Source organism: Schistocerca piceifrons, chromosome X, assembly GCF_021461385.2.
Source record: "Schistocerca piceifrons isolate TAMUIC-IGC-003096 chromosome X, iqSchPice1.1, whole genome shotgun sequence".
Lineage (NCBI taxonomy): Eukaryota > Metazoa > Arthropoda > Insecta > Orthoptera > Acrididae > Schistocerca > Schistocerca piceifrons.
In genome coordinates this window covers 310,618,066-310,638,709 of record NC_060149.1, presented here as the reverse complement: position 1 = coordinate 310,638,709, position 20,644 = coordinate 310,618,066, and the positions used below count along the sequence as shown (strand labels likewise).

Here is a 20,644-nt window from a genome sequence, read left to right as displayed (position 1 = left end):
ACTCTTGTGGTTGAGGTACTCCCTGTTCTTCAGGCAACTCCACATGCCATGTTACAACAGGACAACATCCACTTACTTGTGGTGAGGGATGTGTAAGTCTTCTTAAAGCTTGGAAAGTGCCATTTTATGTTTGTTTGAATGTCACCCATACATCATGGCTGCAGTACATTTGTTCAGCAACTTGTATGTCATGGTCCTGTTTTCACTTTGTAGACTGGTTTACCAGCTGTGTTAATGGAGAGTACTCAGGAACCTACTGAGATTCTCTGATTCCATACCATGGTGTTTAGAGGCTCTGATTACACTACATGGAGATCAAGTGAAACTGAATTCTCAAAATCAGATATAGAGTATAGTTCTATAATACTGATCATTCATCTATTGTTAAATACAAAGTCAATTTTAGTAACATGTGTCATTCTTGATCATGATATTTTCGCAAACTTAACTTTATTTCTTCATTTGGCTCATGGTGTAGCTCCTCTCCATTTCTGTGCTGCCTGACATTAGGCATACTATCAACCTTAATGCTCTACGTTGTGATATTGCATCATTTGATGCATGTATGAATTTTGTGGGTATTTATGTATACAAATGGTGAAGCTCCAGCTCTAGACCCTATATTCAGGCTTGGTGATGCCATTAAGGAGATCTTTCTAGGTTCTGATAAGCTGAAATTCAGTCTAGTCTAGAATCTTGGAGATCAGAGAGTGTTCTGTCTTTCCAAAGAGATATTACTAAAAAAAACCTTAAGGGGAGATGTGTTACCAGAACTCAAACCTGGATCTCCACCTTTCGCAGGTGAGGTGACACCTATTGTATTATCCAAACACACTTCTTGGGCAGATTAAAGGATCAAATTGTCCCTAGTTAACCTCTGTGCCTTCCATATCCTTCATAGGCTCCAGTGCAGTGCTGCAGTACCAATACCTCACAGAGAAGGATACATGAGTGAGTGTGATGTAAACCACAGCTTCACAGGTGGTACTGAGACTACGTAGTTTTGGTCTTTTGTGAAGGTGAACTTCAGTAAACATTGGTGACAAGTTAGAACAGTGTACTGGACTTTAACTGGAATGTGGTGCTCTGCCTTTCAGGATTAGTCTGTCTTACCTGCTGTGCACACAAGTATGCTTTAAGGAACATCTAAAGGCTTTAACTTTTCACTTGTTTATCTCTGTATTTACAGTGGAGACATCTTTTTCCTTATCTTGCAAAAGTGCCAACTTTACAGAATTGTCAAACAGCCTGCAGGAAGTTTGGGTGGTACAGAGTGGGACTAGTGACAGTGTGTGGATTGGTATGCTCACAAAGCACAGGGCTTGCAAATCTGAAGAGCTGGATTCAAGTCCCGACATCACATACATTTTTTAATGTGCCCCAAATGTTCTGGTGTGTGTACACTGTTAAAAAATCAAAACGTGATTAAAAAAAATTATATAGTCCTAACTGACAATCATATTGCACATTTTTATTTTTTTAAAGTGACTTTTGATGCAGATAACACAGTTTACATTGAGGCAGTAGGTATTAGCAAATGTACTTGTTACTGTTTCTTCAAAATAAGCCATCTGGAGTGGCATGTATTTGTGGTAGCTCTAGTGGGGAAAACAATTTACTGCAAATGCAGCCAGCACTAATCACTCTCTTAACCAAACCAGAGATAAAAAGTCAACATTTCCACAAACATACTTTGCCTTTTCTACATAAATACTCTCCATAGTAATCCAGAACAGAATTGTAAAAACAATAAAAAATGTATCAAGCTGATTTTAGAAATGTGTGTTCTTGCTCGGGACACGTTTTCATTCTCAAACATCAGTTACACAATAATGAGCAGGCACAATTACTGTTTGTCAAATTGTCTTCTGAAGTGACTTGTTGTGTATTGTTGTATTGTGTGTTTGTAGAACTTTGGGGCTTTGATTTAGAGCGGTTTAATATCACGAGACGTAGTGAACTATAAGCAGTGAGTGCACTCAACTGTGGCTGTACTGGCACACTGAGAAGGCACTGGACACTCATTCAGGAGTATGGAGGTTCAGATACACATCCAGCTATTCAGTTTTAGGTTTTCCAAGGTTTCACTAAATCTCTTAAGGCAAATACCTAGAGGGTTCCTTCAAAAATAATATTGAAAATTTCTTTCCCCAATCCTAGATAATGATAAGGATGCAGTGGTGAACCATTGCATTTTAGATGAGTTCAGATAATTGCCATTTGGATGGTAAATCAGTGTGTATGTTATAGCAAAAACAAAGAAAGAGTGATGTTAAACCTAGAATGACATCTGTTTCATTGCTCACAAATATGTACCTTTTATAAAGTAGAATTAGGTTATCTCTTCTCTTTCTTCAATTTTCAACCCTGAGGTTCGTTTGACATCCTTGATCAGCCCTGGCAATTTTGTTCCTCATTGGCACCTTCTGCTATTGTTCCAATATTAATTACATTAAAGTTTAGGAAAACAAATACAAATTTTCTACAGCAAAACTGAGACATTTTATACTAAATTTCATGCAGTTGTTAAAGACAGCAATTGGACAGCATCACACTCTCTTCTTCTTGTTTAAACCGCTTCATAGTTGTCTCAAGGCAGTGAAATGAAATGATTATTCACTGGATGTTTCTTTTTCGGTGTGACAGTTGTCACAAGGCTCTTAGCTGTTAACAGTGACAGTGGTTTCATTGTCCATCAATATTTGATAGCCAAGCTCACTGCCACTACATCTGAGCCATTCTTAAATGTATCGGTTGTATTCTTCAAACCACAGGGATGCTATAATCAACCCAACCATTTCTCATAGAAATTCAATGTTAAGTTGCTCTTGAATTTGATTGATAAACTCAGCTGATAAAGGAGCTTCTTCCAAGCTCTTTTGCTTGTGTAGTACCGTCAACATAGCCCAAGCTTCTCCTGCCATGTATACACCATCATTCTAGTTGATTTCAGTGCAGTTGCTCAAATGTTTTTCATATTCCTCCTCCATCAGAGCAGTACTGAAACAACAGTTCTGAAATAACATTCAAGGCTTTCAGAGACTCCCTGCTCCTTCACTCGAAGGACTTAAGTAATGTTAGGAGGAAAAAGAAAAAAAATTTTTTGACGTTTCTTTTAGTTAAATGTGTGAGGTTTGGCCTAGGGCATTATCAATCAATCAACAATAAAATATTCGTAGAATTTCCAGTTATAATTTTATTCTTTTTGATGTGAGGGATAAATAGTGTCATATAAGTCTATAACATTCCTTATATCTATGAATTTTTTGGTTGTTGTATGTAACCAGTAATTTTTTATTCCCTCATAGCACTGCTGCTTAATGAAAGAAAGCATTATCAAGGTTCACTATTGAGGACCTAAATCTTGCAACTTTCTTATATTAAATGTTGAGTTTACCACCTGGAACATTTTAGTTAATGAATGTTCCATTTAGGCATTTGGTTAATTGGTGTAGTATGTGTAGTAGTCCCTGTTGAATTTAAATTGTGGTAATCTTACCCAGACTTACTAGAATCCATCTACATGGAAGGCTCTATCTGTTTGTGGAGTTAAATATGAGTTCACAGCTCCAAGATGTTAAACCCTCGAAAGTTGAGGTGGACAGCAAGGCATATCTGTCACTCGACAAAAAACCCTGGGAGACCATTCCACTGCATCAGATCCCATATGAAGCTTCTGCCTCCATGCGCGCTCGAATCTCTCTAATTTTACATTCATGATCTCCTTGGGAGGTATAAGTAGGGGGAAGCAATATATTCAATACCTCATTCAGAAACGCACCCTCTCGAAACCTGGACAGCAAGCTACACCGCGAAGCAGAGTGCCTCTCTTGCAGAGTCTGCCACTTGAGTTTGCTAAACATCTCCGTAACGCTATCACGCTTACCAAATAACCCTGTGACAAAATGCGCCGCTCTTCTTTGGATCTTCTCTATCTCCTCCGTCAACTCGACCTGGTACGGATCCCACACTGATGAGCAATACTCAAGTATAGGTCGAACGAGTGTTTTGTAAGCCACCTCCTTTGTTGATGGACTACATTTTCTAATGACTTTCCCAATGAATCTCAACCTGGCACCCGCCTTACCAACAGTTAATTTTATATGATCATTCCACTTCAAATCATTCCGCATGCATACTCCCAGATATTTTACGGAAGTAACTACTACCAGTGTTTGTTCCGCTATCATATAATCATACAATAAAGGATCCTTCTTTCTATGTATTCGCAATACGTTACATTTGTCTATGTTAAGGGTCAGTTGCCACTCCCTGCACCAAGTGCCTATCCGCTGCAGATCTTCCTGCATTTCGCTGCAATTTTCTAATGCTGCAACTTCTCTGTATACTACAGCATCATCCGCAAAAAGCCGCATGGAACTTCTGACACTATCTACTAGGTCACTCCATGTGCCCCACCTCCCATCTGTGTCAACTGCGGAGAGAATCATCCCCCTTGCTCGCCGGACCGTAAGATTCTACAGAAGGAACAGAAAATAATCGAATACAAGACCCTGGACCGACTGATTTACACTGAGGGTAAACGGAAATTTGAATGGCTTCATGCCATGCGCATGACGTCATCTTATGCCGCCACTGTCACTCCTGTTACAGCGCCATCCATTGCACCACATAAAGTCAGCTCTCAGAGGCGAAGGACCACACCTGCCCCCTTGATGGTGGGGGGCACTTCCCTCCCTGTTGCTCCTGCATCACCTACTTTGGAGGCAACACACCTCCAACCAGCAGGGATATCAGTCCCCACTTCTGTGCTGGAGAAGCATAAGTCTTCTTTGACTCCTCTCGCTAGGAAGGGGTCCCTTTGGTCACACTCTTCCCAGGTTTCTACTAGTGGGAAAGATAACACCTGCCAGTGGCTAAAGAGCCCAAAAGTAGCTGGTCGTAGGGCTTCACGCTCATCCTCAGTCCCGGAGACTGTATCAGTGAAGTCCTCCCAGCTGGGGAAACCCAAGAAGCAGTGAGAGAAATCCAAAAGGAAGATCCCCAAGACCAAGGGAATTGCGGTGGCACGCACACCACCGCTACGCACAAGCACTGCACCTGCAGATGATGTGGAGATTCTGGCATCCACTGAGGACCTAGATCTCGCTTCACCCTCAGACATAATGGATAGAGATTGCTCAGGCAATAAGTCAGTGCAGCAGGTGACCCTGAGGCGTAAACTGCCTCATTGAATGTTCCAAGCCTTCCCAGTCTCATGACGACATCATCCTCCAATGGAATTGCGGTGATTTCTTCCACCACCTGGCTGAGCCATGGCACCTGCTTTCTGCATTGCCCTCCAGGAAACCTGGATCCCGGCAATGCGGAGCCCTGCCCTCCGCTGCTATAAAGGATATTACAGGAACCGTAGCGACTATAATCGAGTGTCAGGCGGAGTTTGCGTTTATGTCCTAAACTCAGTCTGTAGTGAAACTGTGCCCCTTCAAACCCCTCTTGAAGCTGTGGCTGTCAGAATAAGGATGTCACAGGAAATAACTGTCTGCAGTGTATATCTTCCTCCAAATAGTGCAGTGCCCTGACTGTATTAGATGCACTGATTGATCAACTCCGTAAACCTTTCCTACTTTTGGGAGAATTTAACGCTCATAACCCCCTTGTGGGGGTGCCACCGTGCTTAATGGCCGAGGCAGAGATGTCGAAAATTTACTGTCTCAATTCAACCTCTGCCTCTTATATACTGGGACTGCCACACATTTCAGTGTGGCTCATGGTAGTTACTCGGGCATTGATTTATCAATTTGCAACCCAGGACTTCTCCCATCTATCCACTGGAGAGCACATGACGACCTGTGTGGTAGTGACCACTTCCCCATCTTCCTGTCACTGCCCCAGCATGAGGCCCACGGACGCGTGCCCAGATGGGCTTTAAACAAGGCAGAATGGGAAACTTTCACCTCTGCTGTCACCATTGAATATCCCCCATACGGAAACATCGATGTGATGGGTTCAGCAGGTGACTTCAACAATCCTTTCTGCTGAAGAAAATGCGATCCTTTGCTCTTTAGGATGCCCCCGGTGAAAGGCAGTCCCTTGGTAGTTGCTGGAAGTCACTGAAGCAATTAAGGAGTGTCAGCGAGCTCTACAGCAGCATGAGTGTCACCCTTCCCTGGAGCACCTCATAGCCTTTAAACGGCTCCGTGCCTTGGTTTGCCAACTCATGAAACAACAGAAACAGGAGTGTTGGGAGAAGTATGTATCGACCATTGGGTACTGTACATCACCTTCCCAAGTCTGGGCAAGGATCAAACGTGTTTTCAGGTACCAGACCCCAACAGGTGTTAACATAAATGGCGTGTTATCTACTGACACAATCGCGATCGCCGAGCACTTTGCTCGAACCTCAGCCTTTCGCACTCTCAAATGGTGGCTGGAAGGGAAAGTCCTCTTGTTCACTACATGCTCCATTGAATCCTATAGCGCCTCATTTACAGAGTGGGAGCTCCTCAGTGCCCTTGCACATTGCCCTGGCACTACTCCTGAGCCTGATTGGATCCACAGTCAGATGATTTAACATCTCTCATCTGACTACAAACGACATCTCCTTGTCATTTTCAACCGGATCTGGTGCGATAGCCTCTTTCCATTGCAGTGGCAGGAGAGCACCATCATTTCGGCTCTCAAACCTTGTGAAAATCCACTTGATGTGAGTAGCTATCAGTCTCACCAACATTCTTTGTAAGCTGCTGGAACATATGGTGTGTTGGGTCGGGTCCTGGAGTCACGTGGCCTACTGCCTCCATGTCAGGGCAGCTTCTGCCGGGGTCGATCTGCCACTGATAATCTTGTGTCTCTCGAGTCTGCCATCCTAACAGCCTTTTCCAGATGCCAACACCTGGTTGCTGTCTTTTTTGATTTACAAAAAGCGTATGACACCACCTGGTGACATTATATCATTGCCACATTATACGAGTGGGATCTTCGAGGCCCATTCCCAATTTTTATCCAAAATTTCCTGTCGCTTCATACTTTCTGTGTCCAAGTTGGTGCCTCCCATAGTTCCCCCATATCCAGGAGAATGGGGTCCTGCAGGGCTCTATATTGAGTCTATATCTATTTTTAGTGGCCATTAATAGTCTAGCAGCAGCTGTAGGACCGTCCGTCTCACTTTCTCTGTATGCAGACGATTTCTGCATTTTGTACTGCTCCACCAGTACTGGTGTTGCTGAGCAGCACATACAGAGAGCCATCCACATGGCGCAGTTATGGGCTCTAGCTCACAGTTTCCAGTTTCCGGCCGTAAAGTCATGTGTTATGGACTTCTGTCAGTGCTGTACCGTTCATCTAGAACCAGAACTTTACCTTAATGATGATCCACTCACTGTAGTGGAGACATATCGATTCTTAGGACTGGTTTTTGATGCCCGATGGACTTGGCTTCCTCACCTTCATCAGCTTAAGTGCAAGTGCTGGCAGCACTTCAATGCCCTCCGCTGCCTGAGCAACACCAACTGGGGTGCAGATCACTCTACGCTGCAGCAGCTCTACAGAGCCCTTGTTCGATCCCGTCTTGACTATGGGAACCTGGTTTATGGTTCGGTTGTGCCCTCAGCATTACGTTTAGTCAACCTAGTGCACTACTGTGGTGTTCGCCTAAGAGGCAGGAACTTTCAGGACGAGTCCGGTGACCAGCGTCCTGGTGGAGGCCGGAGTCCCTCCATTGCAGGTTAGGCGTGCACAACTGCTGGCCAGTTACGTTGCAAATGTTGGTAGTTCTCTTGCGCATCTGAATTACCGTTTTCTTTTCCCACCCACGGCGGTTTATCTCCCGCATCGGCGGCCCAGGTCAGGGCTTCCAATTGCAGTTAGTATCCGATCCTTTCTTTCCGAACTGAAGTTGTTGCCTTTACCACCTGTACTTGAGGTCCATTCATGTACACCTCCATGGTGTACACTGAGGCTGCGGCTTTGCCTGGACCTTTCACATGGTCCTAAGGACTCGGTTAACCCCTCGGCTATCCACTGCCACTTTCTCTCGATTCTTGACATGTGCCGAGGCCATGAAGTGGTTTACACCTATCGCTGGATGCCTGATAATCATGTCAGCTTTGCGTATGTCCATGGAGGACATATTGAACAGCATTTCTTGCCCGATGGCTGCTGTGTTTTCAGTACCTCGTGCTCTCGAGCACATTCGTTCATGTACTTCTGTGTACTGACTGGAGATTGGCTTCTCTGCAACTGACCTGCAATCAGTACTACAGTGCAAGGTTTTGCGGCTTTGGGAGACGGAATGTCATAACCTCAGTACGCACAACAAACTGCGTGCCATTAAGGAGACTATGAATGTGTGGAAGACCTCCACGCGGGCCTCTCGCTGGGACCCTGCGGTTCTCTGTTGGCTCCACATTGGCGACACTTGGGTGACACACGGCTACCTCCTGCGCCGTGATGACCCACCTCAGTGTTGGTGCTGTGCCTGCCTGACAGTGACCCGTATATTGTTGAGCTGTCTGTCTTTGTCTGTCCTGCGATGGACTCTTCACTTACCAGAGTCGCTGCCATTAATTTTAGCTGACAACGCCTCATCGGCTAATTTAGTTTTACATTTTATACGTGACCGGGGGGGGGGGGGGGTTGTATCATTCTATATAAATTTTCGCACATATCATTTGTCCCTTCGTGTTCTCCACTCTAATGCTTTTAGGCTGGATGTTTTAAAGTGTCGCAGAGTGGCTGGCTTTTCCTTTTTATTCTTGTAGCCAGCCAGCCATGGTCATCTGATCTCTTGTTTTTATCACTTCTACCTGTTTCTTGCTTCTCTCTGTGGTTTTCTTTTCCTGTTTTGTCCATAGCAGTGTTGGTTGTCCTCCTGTCGTTCTTCTGGTTCTTCCATTCTCCTGTTATTGTGCTGTACGTTTCCTTTCTTTCCTTTGTGTAATTATTTTACCAGGAACAAGGGACCAATGAACTCACAGTTCGGTCCCTTCCCCCCCCCCCCCCTCCCCTCCTCCACCTAACGCTCCTTTAAACCAACCAACCAGCATCTTGGACGACCTCCTCTCGGCTCTTTCGCTGTGAGGTGGTTATTTTAACCAGGCTGCATATTGGGCACTGCCTCTTTAGCCATTTGTGCAGTGGTGCTAACCCCCCCCCCCCCCCCCCCCCACTTCGTGCACATTGCGCCCAGCTTCCAAATGTCTGTCATTTCCTAATGGTATGTCCTTTTTTAACTGCTTACATTCTTGTTGTTCTTTTCTGTCTGTGTTATCAGCCATTTTAGCAAATGACACAAGGGCTGTTGACTGTGTTTTACTTTTTATCCATCATAACAGTATGGCAAAGGCCATTTAATTTTTAGTTATAACATGGGATAAAATCTTGTAGTGCTGTTACATAGATGTTGAGTAAAATTATGTATAAAAGTAATGTCAACAGAACACTTGAAAATGGCGCATATTCCAAAAAAAGCTTGTTGTGAACCTATGTAATCAACAAGAAGTAAATAATTTGCAGCTGTATTTGTCAAAAGTGTCCTTTAAAAAAATTGTATTTCCTTTTACATTGTCCAGTCACATTAATGTGACCACCGCCCATGTTCAAAGTCATTGTGCAATAACGACTCATGGATGGCAGGTGGCAGCACTAGCAAAAAATGGTTCAAATGGCTCTGAGCACTATGGGGCTTAACATCTTAGGTCATCAGTCCCCTAGAACTTAGAACTACTTAAACCCAACTAACCTAAGGACATCACACACATCCATGCCCGAGGCAGTATTCGAACCTGCCACCTTAGCAGTCCCGCGGTTCTGGACTGAAGCACCTAGAACTGCACGGCCACTGTGGCCAGCGCAGCACTAGCAGTGGAGGGTATATGAAGGATGTTGGAGGAATGTGGACAACAGTGCGGTCATTGTGTAATGCAGAAACAGAGTGATTTATCTGATGTCCAAAAGGACATGATTATTATTTTTTGGGCCAAGGTTAGAAGCATTTCCAAAATGGCTAAAGTTATAAAAAGTTCATTTGCTGCCATGGTTAAAGTATACCATGCATTGCAAAGTGGCACTATGCAAAACTAACACTGAGGCAACTGTGGTGCAGTGCAAGCCATAAATGATGGGTGAATGGGCTGAATGACAACTGCAGAGATCTGTATGCGCAAATAGATGGGCAGTTATTGAGCAACTGACTACCCAGGTGAACCCAAAGGACTACCATCAGTCTCATCCACCACCGATCAGCAAACATTGCTGTATATGGGCCTCAGCAGCAAGTGCCTGGTTCTTGCACCCATGCTGACTGCTGTTTGGTGGCAAAGAAGGATGGAATTTGCATGCCAGTACTGCAACTGGACATCCACAGAGTGGTGATAGGTGGCCTTTTCAGATACATAATGATTTATGCTTGATCAGGCAGATGGCTGTTTGCACGTATGATGTGAAACATCTGAAAGCAAACATCCTGCACAATTGTTGGAAGGATCTAGGCTGGAGGGCATTCCCTGGCGATCTCGTAGTTCTAGAAGGCACAGTGGATCAACACAATTATGCAGCTATCCTTGGAAACCATATCCACCCATACAAGCAGTTTTTTCCTCCTTTTTTTTTCTCTCTCTCCCCTTGGCACCATGGCACCTACCAACAAGACAATAAAATGTGTCACACCGCTTGCACTGTTTGTGCATGGTTCGAAGAGCATGAGTATGAGTTAACTGTACTCCCTGGCCACCAAACACCCCATATATAAACAAAATAGAGATTCTGTGGGACAAAGTAGATGGAGCTGTTCACACTATGACTACTCAACTGAGAAACGTAGGACAGCTTGCCATGGCACGGGAGCTAGCATGGCTCCACATCCCTGTTGGTACCTTCAAGAACCTCACTAACTCTCTTCCTGCGTGCCTCACAGTGGTCCACCCTGCAAAAGGTGGTTATTCAGACTTTTGATGGGGTTACATTAATGTGATTGGACAGTGTACTTTTTAGGGAATTAATTCTTAAACTGCTAACAACTTTTCTCATATTTAAGTCGTTTCCAAACTTTTTACAATTAACAATTTAGTCATGTATGTCCAACACACAATAGTAATATTTCAGTTCATTTCTTATGCTGAACATATGCTAAATCTTCTTGATCTACCAGAACTTCTGTACATACACAGGTGACTGTTGTGTATTTTCTTATCTAGCCTGATTCACCACCACCACCACCACCACTACTACCACTGCCACTGCCACCACCTATGGCACTTCTCTCTTCCATTTTCTATAGATATTAGAGACACAATGTCTCTCTTTCATTTTTTGATTACTGTTTTCTGTCTACATATATACTCCACAAGTCACCTAACTGTGGGTGCTGGAGGATATTTTGGGTACTATAATAATTTCCCCTCTTTCCTGTTCCATATGCGAATGTGTATCATCACGACTGTAGCGGCGGTCCGTGTATGTAATGAAACACTGAAAATGGAATGGTCAGACTAAGCAGGTGGTCATACCATCCGAGTTCGAATTGGTGAGGTTCTGCTGTATAATTTTACAAATATTTCTTGGAAAGTTTGTGTTAAAACATAAAGCGTCATCATGTGTGTAGAATACATTGGTCAGAAATGAAAATTTATGTAATTCCTGTTGAGAACATGAAGTTTCAAAATCTTAGAACAAGGTAGGATGCAGTTACGCCATGTTATTACTACATTCTCTATTATAATTCCAAAGATGTGGTACAAAGCTGTACATGGAAGTATTTAATTCAAGGGGTAAAGGTAACAACTTGCCAAATACTAGAGGTGCTGAGTCACAGAAAGGCACATAGTCAAGCCTGGGAGCTTTTTGGGTAGCTATCAGTCTTCTTTATGTGCCATACGGCTTAACACCTCTTCTGTATCGGGAGTTGTTATCTTTGCTCTTCAAATTATTTACATTGCACCCAGATTTTCTATTACCGTGTTGAAAGTTTTATTTGTCATGCATGAAACAAAACTGAATCCAACATGTGTCTTTACAAATCATTAAATTTCTTTAATTCATTGCTTGTTTTTAACAGGGTAATACTGCACTTCATTATGCAGTTTCCAGTGGAAACTTTGATGTAGTGTCCATATTACTTGATTCAAAGGTATGCGACATAAATAAACCAAACACTGCTGGGTACACGTGTGTAATGCTGGCTACATTGGTGAAATTACGCAATGAAACTCATAGGCAGATCATCCGGAGGATGTTTCACCTGGCAGATGTAAACATAAAAGCAAAACCTGTAAGTTGTTTCTTGGTTTTTCGTGTCATACTTGTATGTAAAATAGTGTTAGATTTGGGCAGTATTTTACCATGCTGCTTTAAAAGTTTTGTGCAAACTGAGGTGACATGCAACTAAACACTTGAATTTGTAACATCAGGAATTGTAGTATGAACCATTGACAGGTCACTGTTGTATTCTTCATAGCAGTAATATAAATACTATGTTTTAACCTAATGATATGTGTAAAAGACTGCCTGCCACATAATATAGTGCACAGGCCTGTAGAAAAGGGCTGAAAATGCTTTGCTTTCAGACAAAATATTTTGTTAGAATTAATGTTGTGTGTGTGGCTCAAAATGCTCTGCTTTCAGGGCAGAATCTTTTGTCAGAATTAAATTTGTGTGTGTGTGTGTGTGTAAGAGAGAGACAGAGAGAGAGAGAGAGAGAGAGAGAGAGAGAGAGAGAGAGAGAGAGAATATATGACAATAGACTACTGTGTTTGTCACCCTTAAGTACTTGCCTGTCCACTGCTTAGTGCCTCCTATGTGGTGCATAGTCCTTTCTTCGTTATATATAATCTCCTGGAGTTCCCATTATTGCATTTGTTAACATAAAATGGGCAGGCTTTTTTGTTTTTTTCCAGAAAAGTAATGTTTGTAGTAGAAGCTAGATGCTATTTACCATGATCATATTCAAAGGGACATTTGCCACTTCTGTTACGGGAAACTGTCTGCAACACCACATAATTGTGAAGTCAAATAAGCTTGGTTCACAATGTAGTGTTGCGATTTCCTACTCTCTTGTACCAGAACTAATTAAGAAATAATTGTATTAGTTCTCTATTTTACATTTGTCTCTTGTCACATAATTTTGTAGCAGAATGACCAGTGATAAAATATTATTTTCAAAATTGGCACACTGGTTTCTGGTTTGAAATACTACAAAGAAGCAATACCATGTGAAATATTTATGAATCTTATGTAAATTCAGAGATGTCGGTATGAGCAGTTGATTAAGAGTGTAGTGTGCATTATTTCACACTGTCCCGTTCATAAAGAAGTTGAAAACACTTCTGCTGTCCTGTTTATTAGAAAATATTTTGAAAAATTGTCATTCTAACATAAATGAATAGTAGAATGGCTCTTGAAGAAGTTTTATCTGATAATATTGTAAATGAAATATTTGTATTTTAGGAATTGCAAATGGATAATGTTATGCAGATACCTCATATCAGGCAGCTAAACATCTATCCTGTTTTTGTTTTAGAAGAAATATCATGTTTGTGGTATCTAGTGTTCATTTGTTACATTTTATCATTCTATGTTTCTTGATGGCAGAATGATGAGTGACAAAAGTTTGATAGTGTATGACATAACATATATTGAAAGAGTTGAAAGATAATGCCAAGGTGAGATCAAATAATACATATTTGTCTTTCATTCTCAGTGAAGTATTGCATATTGCCCATCTGCTGGGTTATTAATGATGGTCCACTCTTCACTTATTAGGTACATTTCAGCTGTCGTTCTAATGTATCTTGGTAGCAGAATGACAAACAGTAATGTAACAATTTATAAAAATATTTGCACTGAGTTAAGTGGTACTCAAAACAAAGTAATTATTTTAGAAACAGTGGGAAGGGATATAATGTATAAAGATTATCCTGCAGGCAGCTGCTAGTATTTATTTGTGAAAAACACAGACTTCAGAAAAATGGCAAAGGAGATGGAGTAAATTAGATTTGATTGAAAGTACTCTCAATACAGTTGATTTTTTTTTTTTTTTTCTCCTCTGCCCCCTCTCCCCCATATTCCCACCCAAACCAGTAGCACAATGAAAGTATTTTGACCATAGTTGGTCATTGTGTTGCATTTAGCATTTGAATTCTTTATTTTTCACAATACAGTAAAATTGTTAGAGTAATAATAACTGTACACTAATGTTTGTCAAAATTGCATCATCAAAGAGCATACATGTGACTGAAATGAACATTGTGACACAAATTGGAGACATGACAGTACACAAATGACTGGATATATACTATTGTAAATTGGGGGTATACAACTATAAATGATCTGACTTAGAGAATTCAGTGTGATGCGAAGCCTACACACAATGTAATCAGTGCTTCTAAATCTATGAAATAGATGTCCCTTGAGGCAATTCTGTGTAGTTTTTCCCTTTACTATTGCATTTTAATGTACGACATTGTTTTGATGTCAAACTGTCCGTACACTATGACAGATTTAATAAAAGTCACTTAACTCAGAGGCAGTGGATGAGCAGTTTGCTGATGACATGCTCTTGCTCTCTATTGGAAGGAAAAAACTGCAGAACTCCTGTGCATCCTTATAGAAAATGATGTGCAGAAACGTTTCAAAGAGTGAGAGAAACAGATTCAGATGTGTGTGGACTCAAACTGAACCGAATTTGGACAAATAATTGAGCGTATTTGATCAGTACACAGATCTGCAACATGAGTCATATTGTTTTTGTGTTGAACTTCATACACAAATCTAGAGTAAATTCCTCACCTTTCCTGAGTTTGGATTCATTCAGTTTTCTCCCCCCCCTCCCCTCCCCCCTCCCTCACCCTCCCTCCCCCTCCCCTCCCTCCCCCTCCACCCCTCCCCTCTCCCCTCCCTCCCCCTCCCTCCCTCTCCCTCCCCCTCCCCCCTCCCCATCCCCCTCCCCCTCCCTCCCTCCCCCTCCCGCCTCCCTCCCTCCCCTCTCCCCCCTCCCTCCCTCCCTCTCACCTCCCCCCCTCCCTCCCCCTCCCTCCCCCTCCCTCCCCCCTCCCTCCCTCCCTCCCTCCCTCCCTCCCTTCCTCCCTACTCACTCACTCACTCACTCAGTGAGTATATGGCAACCAACAAAAAGTGGCAATACTTAAGAATCTGCTCTAGGGTTCAAAGAACAACATGATTGAACTATTTGGTCGTGTTTGCAGAAAATTAATTTCTTTTCATTATTCAGTATTTGTTACAGTGAAATTTGTGGGAATTAATAAATTTCTTGGTTTTATGTTCTGGTTGTTAATTTTCTGTGCATGTGCAGTTTTCTGTGTGCACTCTGAAGAAATGCACGTTGCATAGGTATTAGTGCAACATCATTATGATGTCAAGTACAAAAAGATTTATTACTTGTCATCGCTTGATTGTAACACTGTGAGGCAAGTGACCATAAACACAGCATGCCCATTTCCATTTCAACATGAGGTTTGTTGAGCTCCTGATGTGTGGCCCTTAACGTGTACAAATTTTGCAAACTGGCACTCAAAGTTGTACATATAAACTTAGTTAGCTACTTGATATGCAGAAATCTGTATTTGCAGCTCTTGTTGCTTTTAACCATTGCAGATACATTAAATTATCAATGCTTCATCTAATATGTCACTACTAGCTGAGAAACCTGGCATTGCCCAGCTATTTATTTATGTCTTTTGGTTTAGACTTTGTGCACTTGGAATTTTAGGTTTGACTTACAAAGTTGCTTTGTGTACAACATTGAAGTAGTATTGTTGAGAGACATGAATTGAAGACCTTTTTTGCTTGACTAACACGGGAGAGAGCCACATAGAAAAGCAAGTGACACTATGATCCACATCCTCATCTGCATCTGCAACAGGCAGTGTCTCACCTTATGCTATGTTTATGGTCATGGCATAACATAAGCTCACCAGGAATTTTACATGTTTAAAGTGAAATTATAAATTGTTAGGAATAAGTGGGATTTGGACTATAAAAAACTTGCATGTCTGTGCTGCTTCCCATCAAAATTTGGAATGAGATTCTGCAAAAAGTGATTTAAATTTTAGGGCCACAGCAAGTCTTGACTTGTTATCTGGATTGGATACTTGAGACTGCATGGTCCACGGTCTTCCAGCCTTTGTTGCGTATGCATAAAAAACTTGACAATTTCTAAGCATTTGTATTCGTAAACAAAACATAATCAAAGTGTAATGACTAGGCACCCAAATGACAAAGCAAACTTAATAAATTCATTTTTCCTATCAAAAAATGTAAATAAAACCAATCAAAAGAAGCAAAGCGATGTTGTTAAGTTTTTAAAGTACAAAGGAAAATCAGTAAATCCGTATATCCTAACCAAGTCAATTCCCTGGTAATTTGTATTCATAAAGATAAGATTGTGGCATTTTAATTCTGTCCCTGACGTAAACTTCCAGACATACATCTGTCACTGAAAAGGGAACATTCCCAGGTGTAAATAAAATATCTTGTTGAAACCTGGTGGGTCTGTAGAGGGATCAAAATACTGCAATTTTATGCCTAGTTTCACTTTTAAGGTATAAAACACACCCTGAAAGGTAATTTGACATATCAAATTTAGAGGGAACATCTTCAAAGCCTTGATATAAAAAAGATCTGTTTCATATTGAAGCTGAAATGTAATTGAAAACTATGTAATCAACTTCTGTAATAACTTGAAATTTTGCAAAATACCTTAACACTGTTAATTAATTTAAAAAAATTTGTTACAACATAAATTAAAGAATATTTCATGCCACAGCCATCCATGTATAACAAAGATCATTTCTGAAATACAGTTTTTAGCAAATGTGCTGTACACAATGTGCTGTTTAAGTCATTCTGTCTGTAGTGCAGTAGTTGCTCATTTGTTTTGTTTTGAAAACAACTGTCTGTCTATTTAGTAAGCAAGTCAGTAAGGCTCCAGTTCTCAGCTGATACATGTCTTACGGAGCAGCAAGTTAAGTGTTTATCTTTTTTTGTGTTTTACTTGTAGCATGTTTATTAAATTTCTAGTGTGTTTCTCTGTTTAAGAGGTTTAGTCTCACGTTTTTATAACTGTAAATTCATTCAGTCTGTAGTGCAATAGTTGCTCACTGAACAGCCAGTCAGCTAGGTAGCTCATTAATGCATGTGTCCACTGGTGACACATAAGGAGGGTAGCTAGTTCCTTATCTAGGATTGTCTGCTTTTATAGTTCACTTCTTCAGTTAGTCTTGCTAAGATGGGTAGGATGTATGCATGCTGTGCGTGGACACAGGAGGAGCTGGCCGCAGTTTGCGAACAGCTGAATGTGCTTTTGGCTACGGTCAGTCACTTTCCGCCTTGAGTGATGCGAACACGTTTTCACCTGCCACTCACCATGCTATGAGGGCAGATCCAGTGTGTTGGATGCACTAGGAGGTGCCTTGGAAGCAGAGCCCATGGGCAAAGCAAATGACACCTGAGGTGCCCCGTGCGACGTGCCGGATTCTCCACCACCCCCTAAGGCAGCAGCCTCAAGTTTACTGACTGTAGCCAAAAGTACATTCAGCTGTTTGTGAATTGTGGCCGAGCTCCTCCTGTGTCTGCACGCAGCATGCACACATCCTACCCATCGTAGCAAGACTTATTGAAGAAGCGAACTATAAGAGCAGACAATCCTAGATACACAAATTGCTATGGTTGTGATGTGGCACCAATGGACGCTGATGCATTAATGTGCTACCTAGCAGACTGTTTAGTGAGCAACTATTACGCTACAAACTGAATGAATGCAATACTGATTGGAGGTGACTTCTACCCACCGAGTAGAGACTGGGATGTCTATGGATTCATTGCTGAAGGTTGAGACAGACAGTCATGCGAAATACTTCTGAACATGTTTTGTGAAAATTCTCATGAGCAGCTAGCTCATCAGCCTACATACAGCGGAAATATCTTAGACCTTTTAGCTACAAATAAGCTGCACCTTATCAACAGTGTCAGTAAGAAACAGGGATTAGTGATCATGATGTCGTTATAGCAACTATGATTACGAAAGTTAATAAATCAGTCAAGAAGGCTAAGAGAGCATTTCTGCTAGATAGAGCAGATAAACAGTTATTAACATCTCAGTTAGACAGTGAATTAGCATCACTTAGTTCCATTGAGATGATTGTGGAGCATTAAAGGCAAGGTTTAAGCAGATTGTAAATTGTGGTCTGGAGAGTTAAGTTTCTAGTTAAATGGATAAAGGGTGGAAAAGATCCACCATGGTTTAATAACAAGATCTGGAAAATGCTGAGGAAGCAGAGGATGTTGCACTCTTGGTTCAAAGGGGACTGCATAAATGGTAAGCGAAGGTTGGTAGAGATTCGAGCGTCTGTGAAAAGATCAATGCATGAAGTGAAGTGCGCATCACTACCACTGTCATACCTTAGCAAAAGATCTGGCAGAGAAACCAAGAAAATTCTGGTCATATGTAAAATCGATAAGCAAGTCTAAGGCCTTCATTCAGTCCCTGGTGTGGCAGTTGAAGAGAGCAAAAAGAAAGCTGAAGTTTCAAATTTCACAGTCAAGAAATCATTTGCACAGGAGAATCGTACATACATACTGTTCATCTTATCATCACACAGACTCATGAATGAGTGACATAGTACACTACTGGCCATTGAAATTGCTACACTAAGAAGAAATGCAGATGATAAACAGGTATTCATTGGACAAATATATTATACTAGAACTGACATGTGATTACATTTTCACGCAATTTGGGTGCATAGATCCTGAGAAATCAGTACCCAGAACAACCACATCTGGCCGTAATAACGGCCTTGATACGCCTGGGCATTGAATCAAACAGAGCTTGGATGGCGTGTACAGGTACAACTGCTCATGCAGCTTCAACACGATACCACAGTTCATCAAGAGTAGCGACTAGCGTATTGTGATGAGCCAGTTGCTCGGCCACCATTGACAACATGTTTTCAATTGGTGAGAAATCTGGAGAATGTGCTGGCCAGGGCAGCAGTCGAACATTTTCTGTATCCAGAAAGATCCGTAAAGGACCTGCAACATGCGGTCGTGCATTATCCTGCTGAAATGTAGGGTTTCGCAGGGATCAAATGAAGGGTAGAGCCACAGGTTGTAACACATCTGAAATGTAACGTCCACTATTCAAAGTGTCATCAATGTGAACAAGACGTGACTGAGACGTGTAACCAATGGCACCCCATACCATCACGCTGGGTGATACGCCAGTACAGCGATGACAAATACACGCTTCCAATGTACGTTCACCGATATGTTGCCAAACATGGATGCGACCATCATTATGCTGTAAACAGAACCTGGATTCATCCGAAAAAATGACATTTTGCCATTCGTGCACCCAGGTTCATCGTTGAGTACACCATCGCAGGCGATCCTGTCTGTGATACAGCGTCAAGGGTAACCGCAGCCATGGTCTCCGAGCTGATAGTCCATGCTGCTGCAAACGTCATCAAACTGTTCATGCAGATGGTTGTTGTCTTGCAAACGTCCCCATCTGTTGACTCAGGGATCGAGACATGGCTGCACGATCTGTTACAGCCATGCAGATAAGATGCCTGTCATCTCGACTGCTAGTGATACGAGGCCGTTGGGATCCATCAAGGCGTTCTATATTACCCTCCTGAACCCATCGATTCCATACTCTGCTAACAGTCATTGGATCTCGAGCAACGCAAGCAGCAATAGTGCGATACGGTAAACCGCAATTGCGATAGGCTACAATCCGACCTTTATCAAAGTTGGAAACGTGATGGTATGCATTTCTCCTTCTTACACAAGGCATCACAACAACATTTCACCAGGCAATGCTGGTCAACTGTTGTTTGTGTATGAGAAATCGGTTGGAAACTTTGTTGATGTCAGCACGTTGTAGGCTTCGCCACCGGCGCCAACCTTGTGCGAATGCTCTGAAAAGCTAACCATTTGCATATCACAGCATCTTCTTCCTGTCGGTTAAATTTCGCATCTGTAGCACGTCATCTTCCTGGTGTAGCAATTTTAATGGCCAGTAGTGTAATAAGCGTACCTGGTGCAGAGAAATAATACAAGGTCTTGAAAGCAAATAAATCACCAGATCCAGATGGAATCGCAGTTCGATTTTACAAAGAGTACTCTATGGCATTGGCCCCATATCCAGCTTTCATTTATTATGAATCTCTCACCCAGCACAAAGTCCCAAGCAACTGAAAAGAAGTGCAGGTGACTCCAGCATATAAGCAAGGTAAAAGAATGGACACACAAAATTATAGACCAATATCCTTAACCTCTGTTTGCTGCAGAATCCTTGAACATATTCTCAGCTTGAATATAATGAACATTCTTGAGACTGAGAAGCTTATGTGTACGAATCAGCATTTTTTATATAAAAAGCATAACTCGTGCAAAACTCATCTTGCCCTTTTCTCACATAATAAATATACTGAGAACTATGGATAGAGGCCAGCAGGCAGATTCCGTACTTCTAGGCTTCCGGAAAGCATTTGACATGGTGTCCCATTGCAGGCTGTTAATGAAGGTACGAGAATATGGAATAAGTTCACAGATATACGAGTGGCTCACAGGCTTCTTAAATAGTGAAACCCAGTATGTTGTCCTAGAGGATGAGTGTTCATCATAGACAAGGGTATCATCAGATGTGGCCCAGGGAAGTGTG

General features: G+C 42.0%; 1 protein-coding gene across 1 annotated transcript in view; it reads left to right on the top strand.

Annotated features, from left to right (window-relative positions):
- The window catches only part of LOC124721390 (KN motif and ankyrin repeat domain-containing protein 2), a 387,950-nt gene that overhangs the window by 353,946 nt on the left and 13,360 nt on the right, over positions 1-20,644 (top strand). Inside the window, exon 12 of the mRNA XM_047246331.1 lies at positions 12,017-12,229. Within this exon, the coding sequence (XP_047102287.1) occupies positions 12,017-12,229 (213 nt within the window). The remainder of the gene's footprint in view (positions 1-12,016; positions 12,230-20,644) is intronic.